Genomic DNA, 8,555 nt, shown 5'->3' on the forward strand with positions numbered 1-8,555 from the left:
AGAGAGAGAGAGAGAGAGAGAGAGAGAGAGAGAGAGAGAGAGAGAGAAATAGAGAGAGAGAATGGTTGTTTGTCTCGTTTGTCTCTATGTGTCCCTGTGATGGACTTGAGACCTGTTCAGGGTGTACCCCGTCCCTTGCACAGTGATAGCTGGACATGGGCACCAGTGACCCCTGAAACCCCAAAAGGAAGAAGTGCATAAAAGTTAATGGATGGATGGTTTGATTAGAATCACTTGACTCTTCATCCTCGTATCCAGCAGCTGATTGTTGTACTTGATCTGAAGCGCAGTTAACACAACACTGTTTTTAAATGAACTTGAAACATTTCAGTTGCATTTCAACTGTTTGTCCAAACAACAATAGAAATTAGATTCTCTGATAAGAAACCTTTGAAATGCAGAGTGTACATTTTTCAAAACTCTTGCCATTGTTTTGTAGGAAGACGACATGTGAAAATGAGCACATGCCCACTACAGTCGCAGTCAGTCCATAGTCTCCATTTTGTTCTGAAACCTTTTAGATTTATATCTTAAAGCAACACACAGCAAGAGCCTAACCTCACTGTCTGTCTAAATATATTGTTGTGTATTAAGAATTTTATTTCTAACTGTTTCCATGCTCAAAACTGAAGTGTCCACACAAATATGTATAAAATCACAACACTAGCATGAAAACTGTAGAGGGGTCAACATTTTTGGTGGTTTTGTCCAAACAGCTTTTTTTAAATCACATCAGTACCATGTGGACTCTTTTACAATCAACATTGAAAAGTTAACAGTTATTCCAGGAAATTATTCCCATGTACACTGGGCCTAAAACAAGTTAAGTCAACATCACCGCAGGCACATTAGGTACACAAGTCAAACATGTGTGACCCATTCATGACAATAAGAGGCAAAATAGAAAGTTTATAACACTCTAGTTTTGGGGAAAAATATCACAGAGAGGCTGAAAGTAAAATAGGAACTTCTTTGGCTTAACATTAACCCCCTTTCTCAAACTTTCAAGCTGTGGCTGGAATGTTTTTAATCTGTCTGCGTGAAATGAATGAAAGGACCAAGGCAGCATGGAAGGTTGACATGATCTCACTGCTGTTACACCTCTGAACCACAAAGTGAGGTATGAAGACCGCCGTAGCACTCTGCATGTAAAATAATCAGCTGGCATCGAAGTTTGTGTGTGTGAGGTAGCGATGACAGACTGTCTGTGCAACCAGCCGAGTGTTGGAATTTCAGAATGAGAGCTCTCCAACATACATATTATGCAAAGTGCTCCCCATTAGTCAAAGTTACACCCCTTCCTCATATGGGTTTTGCAATACTAGCTTCATTCTTAAAACCTCACAAAAGATGTGGCCTGCCTCATTTTTTGATTTATGAACAACAAAAGAGCTGCTTCGAAAACTGTTTGCATTCATATTATAGGAACACTGGAAATTTGAAATGACATTAATATTGCTCTACAGTGTAGATAGACATTAATGTCAAGTGCTTCTCAAGAAGTGTTGCTCTAATATGTCAGGTAAATGAGTAGATCCTAGGATAGACAAACACCTACTATTTTGTTAAAAATCACAACCCCAGCATGTGTGGCTTTTCTCAGGGTACTCCAGTTTCCTCCCACAGACCAAAAACATGCATGTTAGGCTGATTGGTAACTGTAAATTGTCCCTAGGTGTGTGAGAGAGAGTAAATGGTTGTTTGTCTCGTTTGTCTTTATGTGACCCTTTGATGGACTGGAGACCAGTCCAGGGTGTCCCCCGCCTCTCCCAGAGTGACTGCTGGAAATGGGTACCAGTGACCACCGCGACCCAGAAAGGAAGAAGCAGAAGTGGGTTGAAGATAATATATATATATATATATATATTTATATATATATATACATATATATATATATAAACCCTTCCTACACTCTTGCAATATTCTAAACAATGTTTCTAAACTCTAAATGCTTTAAAAGAGCACAGCATGTCATGACTTCAGCTCCCTGCCTCCACTGCTCTCAGCCACATGCAAGCGCTCTTGGCCACGCTCACTTATCCGCTCTGCACGGAGAACAGCTGCAGCTTGGAGTATTTCATACAGTAAGGGCTGCGCAAAGGTGCAGGAGGTGCTAACTAATTTAAAATTATTAATTTAAATGTGTGTGTGTGTGGGGGGGGGGGGGGGGGGGTCATGATTATCATAAGAAACAACTCAACCAACAGTCCCTCAATTTGTCCACTCTGTTTTTAAGCCATTATTAGCATTAGGATGCAACTGAGGGAAGATTTAAAGTGTCAGAAAGTGTGTTAAAGAGTACATCTGTGCGCACAATTTCTTAGAGTGCCAGGACAAATATGTGGTTGTGTCGCTGAAAGTGTGAATGATCGTGCACACGTCCGTTTGAGCCCATATGGACTCTGTGTGTGTGTGTTTCTAACAGCACTATACGGCTGGTGGTGGTAATCGAGCTCACTAATTACTTCCTGAGCTGAGAGAGTTGTCAGAGAGAGGAGGAGCTGCCACAGATGGTGAGAGACCCACACTGACGCCAGGATATCCTGCTGCTTCATCATCAGAGTCGAGCATGTGTGTTTGTGTGAGACTGAGAACATGAGTGAAAGTTCAAGACCATGATTGTCCGGATTACCTCTTAGAACCAGCAAACACATGCTACACCCTTAAAAATACATACAATGTAAGCTAACCTTCCTAACAGATAAGTGTATGTGATCTATCAAATTAATTCTGAAGACATTACTTGCAACACCTGCGAGACCGCCATGATCCAGATCCACAGAAACTATTTAACACCTACCCACTTCCAAGCACACTTCACCCAGCTCATTCCCTCTTCACATAGAGTGTATGTGTGCAAGTGGTGCATTGCAGGACTGCCCTTCCTTCCCTATCCACTACTTAGCTCTCTCTAGACAAAATGCTGCTGGCTGACTACTCACCACTGTGAGGATCCGTCAGTGCCGCTGACCTCGAGCAGGTCATAGTCGTCCTCCAGCTGAAAGTCAGAGAAAACCAGGGCAATGGTGTCTCCTGGCTCCGCCAGCACAGTCCAGGTGCAGTCAGCATTATTGTTGTACTCAGCTGGGTAATTGGGGGTGGTGATCAACCCACTTTGACCCCGCAGTGTCCCTCCACATCCATCATCAGCTGCAGGGAGAGCAAGGAAAAATCAAGTTATGAAAGCCTCAACACAGGAGAAACATTTACAGTGAAATTAATCCCAAGAAAATGTAAGCAAGAGATAATTAATGTATAGAAAAGTGAAAAAAACAAACAGAGAAGACAAGGTTAGTGAAAGGTTAATAAGCACAAGATGCAGCTTAAATGATGCTAAAAGTTGACCTTTAGCTATCAAAGGGCCACATTTATCTTAAGTTTTTCATAGGAGACTTTTGGGAGAAAGTATCCAAACCACACTGCTGACAGTCCCATGGTGCCAACGGGACCATGTTGCAAAGATAACCTCACTGCCATCAGAACCACTCTGCCAATAGGACCACGCTGCTGTAGATTTATTTATTTTTCATTTTTGGCTCCTTGTTTCTGTATTTTTGTTTCATGTTTTAAATAAATTCCAGTTTATGTTAGTTTTGGGGCTCCGAGCCTGACTCCGCTAGCATTAGCGTGTGAACTATGAGAACCTATGAGAATTGTGCTGCTGATGTTGTTTTGCACTATTAGTGACTGGCATATATCTTAAATTTTTTAGTGTACCATTTGGTGTTCGTTTAGCATATATCTTAGTTGATAGCTTAGATTCTTATTTACAGTTTCTTTTTTACACTTTATATTTTCACTATTGTTGAATGTAACTGGGACCCTGTGTGCACAATTTCGTTCCACCTCATGCACCACATGTGATGCAAATGACAATACAGAATCCTTGAATTCATGCAGGAACAAAAAAATAAAACAACATTAACTGATAACATGCATAAAATAACGGTTTTAAAATCAAAACGTACAGGACAGTTACAATATAAGACTCATGCTTCAGTCTTATGAATACAATGTTATTCATTTTTTTATTAGTTGCATAACCTGCATATGTGAAAACAAGTTATAAAAACATCAACAACTGAGAATATTACATATTACAGAGTATTCTTTCTACAAAAGCACATTTTAGTGTAGAACAAAATTGTATTCACAAGCAAAATAAGTTATTCGAGTGTGCACTCCCAACACTTTACAAATAATTTTCTTCAGGCAAGCGGACATAATTTTAGGGTTCCAGTTTGACATTTCCTGTGAACTCCCAGCTGTTCAATATGTGATGTCTTGGCAGCTCGGCTTTTTAGACTCTTTAGATGGGGTCAGTGTCTGATATTTCACCTCCTCTGATTAAAGAATCCATTATCCTACTTTCCAGCCCAGCAGTACTAAAACTAATTAAAAACTGTGAACTATTTGTGTTTACTAAGACAAATGGCTTCAAAGAGCCTGACGGGAGACTGTATTATAATGCAAATTCTTGTATGAATTCAGACTCTGTTGTAAAGGTTTATTTACTGTGAGTGGTGGTGGCAATAAAAACAGAAGCATGTATCAAGAAAAAGTAGGAGTTATCAGTAGTTGTATCTGTCTTGGTGAAACAGTAGTGTGACAGTAAAATATATTGTTACTCGTAAATCCGTTGTTCAGTAACATAAATAGAAGTTGCAATAGTATTTAATTTAGCTATGCAGTAATAGGAACTTTGATCATAACAATCATAGATTGAGGACTAGTTGTATTAGTAATGTTATACAATAGCAATCAAAGTCATGCTAGTAAGTAAAAGGGTTGAAATAAAGTATAACTAGAAAACTAGCATTTTCCAAGAAAATTCAATAATTGTTTTTTTTTTGTTTGTTCTTTCGGCTGCTCCCTTCTTCAAGGGGACGGCACAGCAAATGAAGGCTTGGCAATTGATTTTACACCAGATGCCCTTCCTGACACAACCACAGTACACTAAGCTACCACTGCTCTCTGTGTGGAGCAGAGAGCTGCCATCTAGGAAACCTGCAGTTGATGTTGGTGGTTAAGCGCCTTGCTCAAGAGCCCAGAGTGGGGCTAATGAGGGTGGAGGCAGGTGTGGATGTTTTACGTTTCCCATCCAAATTTTTATGTTGTTGGTATGGGGAGTTGAACCGGTGACCTCTGGATAACATGCTCAACTTTTCTAACCTCTGTTTTGCCACGCCCCCTAAAATGCAGTGATAATGATGAGCGCAAATTGACTTTTTTAAAACTTGAAGGTGAGGCTAAGGCCCTATTTACACGGACACGATGGGAGGAATCATAGGGTTTTTCGTATGTTAATTAGAGGAAAAGATTTGCGTTGACACAGTAGCATTTTGGGTTTACATGCATCCGGAGGATTAACCTCCGCCCTCCCGAATATGCTGTAGTTACCATGCCAGGTCATTAGATGGCACTGTGAATTTTGTACCTTCACCTTATGCGCATGTGTGCTGCCTCGGCACGCTGTTTTCCTCTGGGCTAATCAAGCTAACAACAACGTAACGACAAGTTAAAGGTGGATTTTGGATGACAGTCGACAGATATGATGCCAAGCAGGACCGCTTCGTCGAACAGCTCCACACCTGTCGCTGAGTGGACCAGAACCGATTCAATGTCAGACTTTACTCCGTGATAATCAGTAGCTGTTTTACAGCAGGTAAATCAAATGTTCTTAATAATGTTAGCTTGTGTTTACTTCGGTTACAAAACAACCAACTGAGTTTTTATTTTTTCCTGAAAGAAGAAGAAGCTGTCTCCCACCAGGCGGACCGGTTCTGAACGAGGCCCAGATGAAATGCAGGAGGACGTCGAAGAGAGACAGATGTTGATGAACTATTTGTTTAAAATTCCCCTCATTTATTTTATTCAATCCATTCAAGTTCAGTTAACGTGTTTTAATAGTGTGTTCAGTTTAATTATCAGTATTTGTGTGACATACAGTTTGTGGTGTTGAATAAATAAATAAAAATTAAACCTGATGTCTTCATTTTCAACTTTAGTGTTCACGCTATATGTTTAGCACCATTTTAAATTCGAATTACATAATGTCCAGATAGCTTCATTTAGCTCAGTGCTTCATTATATTTCACACCAACATAAATACTGTTTATTATTATTAAACTGTTATTATTTAGCACATCTAGTTGTTATAGTGCAGCGCGACGTGTGCGCGTGCCACATTCTATAAACAGCGGTATTAGAACTAGATCAGATTGTGTCTCTTCCAACACAGATGTCAGTCACAGCACCTGGAATCTGACGTAGATTAACTACGAGATTAAAAATATATTCCATCAGTCGAGGTTCTGAAAGCAGTGTGTCCGCCGCCATGTTGATAGAAATATAGCGTCTGTCCGCGCGTGCGTGTGCGCATGTGGTTTAACACAAAGCCTCAGCGGGAGATGTTTACATTATCAGCGGGGGGTCAGAGAAAAACCTCCACTCTGGAAGGTGGGTTCAGAAACCTCCGGATTCAGAGGGGGGCCACTGGTGTCGTGTAAATGATCAGCAGAACCGCAGAGAGAAAGCTGTGGATGCACTCAAAATATGCGCCGTGTAAACAGCCCCTAAATAGTCAATGATAAGAAAAGCAGAAGAGAAAAACGTAGATAAAATAGTTGCTGGAAGCTAATTAGCAAAATTGTTGATTTAAATATGGGAGACCACAGCAAAATTCCAAGCCAGTAAAACAGAAGTTAAAAGTTAAAACCAACATCTAAAGGTAAAAAAAAAAATAAAGAAAGAAAAATAAAACCTAAAAAAAACAAAATGTCCAAATGTAATGTAAAATAAATGTATGTATTTTAAAACTAAGATTAGAAAAACAGTAACTAACAGCTAAAAACAATAGCTTGCCATATCATATATCATATTTTTCCTCCCAGGCTCTGATCGAGGTGGCAGTTTCCGTTTCTCCTCCCCCATTTTTTTTCCTTTTTTCTTGCTCTGCTTTCTGTATATCTGAAGCGCCTGGGTCTCATCTCCCGAACATAAATTAAGAAGATTAGGATTTGGTATCGTGGGCGTTCAACTCTATTGATAGGATTGTTTCATCAAAGCTACAAGGTCCTGGAGAACCTGCGTGTCCAGCTGAGACTCACGCTGTGGGGTATGTCATGGATTCGTGGGGAGTGTGGCAGATGATGTGCATTACAGTACTGTCTCAAGAGGATGTTGAAGACATTTACATATTTGGACTTATGATAGCAGGGACTCTGCTTTTTGGCATCGGCGGGGCTCTGTTTTATCAACTTTTGAAAAAGCCAGCGGCAACAGTTTTGGCCATGGAAAAGCTTCCGAGTCAGTGAGAAGGTCTGGTACTCGCTGTGGGAACTTTAAATCGTCTGGCTTACGAGCTTAACCGTAAGGTGGAGATGATTGAGAATCGCAGACCACCTGCGGCTTCTGGGACTTGTCAGTGTGGTGGGTTCGACCTTGAAGGAGACTCATAGCATGGATCAGTGGAATGGAATCCCACAATTGGCTTTTTTCTGAACCAGGACGCCCAGATGGACTCAAGGCTGAAGAAAAAAATCTGTCTGCCTGAAGAAAAACAAAAATAAAGCTCATATAATCTGACTCCCAACGGCCTCGGAGACAGGCTGACTATCAAATGTCTCCTGGGACATGAGTACCCAAAGACAAAAGCTTCATCTATCGCAACCCCCCCCCCCCCCCATCCTCTCCCCCGAGAACTTACTGTGCAAGCTTATCAGAACTGTTGGCTGGAACAACATCTTCAGAAACTGTGGCTGATCTGAAGAAAAGCTCATGGACAAATCTCAACACCTCAATGTCAAATGCAAATGTAATCATGTTTTAATTGTGCTGCTGGTAGAGTTTTTTGATGTCTCAAATTGTGTCCTGATAGACAAGATGTGAAAGATCTTTTTTTTGTAATACCACTATCTACCCTCATGTTTCTCCCCCCTTTTCCTATCTAAGATTATTATCTGATAAGGATAAAATGGCCGCGCTCTCCTGTAGTTGCAGCTTTGTGCACTACGCCCATCTTTCGGACGACTGTACGTACATATTTGCGTTGTACCTCGGTGCAATTCCAATAAAGTTTATTCTGATTATGATTCTGATCAGTTGAGGGCCCGCTAGTGGCTGAAAATGGTAGTTTTCAATGTTTTTCATGTCACAATGAACAAAATCATCAGATCTCAGCCAAAAAATGGGTTATAAGTATCGGAAAAAAATACAAAAATAGTTGCTTCACTGTATAAGGCGCAGGCATGCTAATTTATGCAAACAACAGTAATGTATACAGTGAAAATTATGGCAAAATCCAAACTTGGGAAACCAAATAGCTCAAAGCTAAAACTAGCTAAAACTAGATGTTCTCAAAAAGTCTATGCAACCAGAATAAATTATATAAATGTAAATACTGAAAACGTATACAAATACAAAAAAAATAAAAATAAAAGTCATAGAACCTCATGAATGAACTGAAATCTTTAATACGTTTAGTGAATAGTATTAAAAAAAAAGAGTCATATATATATATATATATATATATATATATATATATATATATATAT

The 8,555-nt window shown here is 39.9% G+C and overlaps 1 protein-coding gene across 1 annotated transcript in view; it reads right to left on the reverse strand.

The window, feature by feature from the left end:
* csmd2 (CUB and Sushi multiple domains 2) overlaps positions 1-8,555 on the reverse strand; it is a 302,201-nt gene that overhangs the window by 221,070 nt on the left and 72,576 nt on the right. The window contains exon 4 of the mRNA XM_037693663.1: positions 2,943-3,150. Within this exon, the coding sequence (XP_037549591.1) occupies positions 2,943-3,150 (208 nt within the window). The remainder of the gene's footprint in view (positions 1-2,942; positions 3,151-8,555) is intronic.

This window comes from Nematolebias whitei, chromosome 19 (genome assembly GCF_014905685.2).
Source record: "Nematolebias whitei isolate Nwh7 chromosome 19, NemWhi1, whole genome shotgun sequence".
Classification (NCBI taxonomy): domain Eukaryota; kingdom Metazoa; phylum Chordata; class Actinopteri; order Cyprinodontiformes; family Rivulidae; genus Nematolebias; species Nematolebias whitei.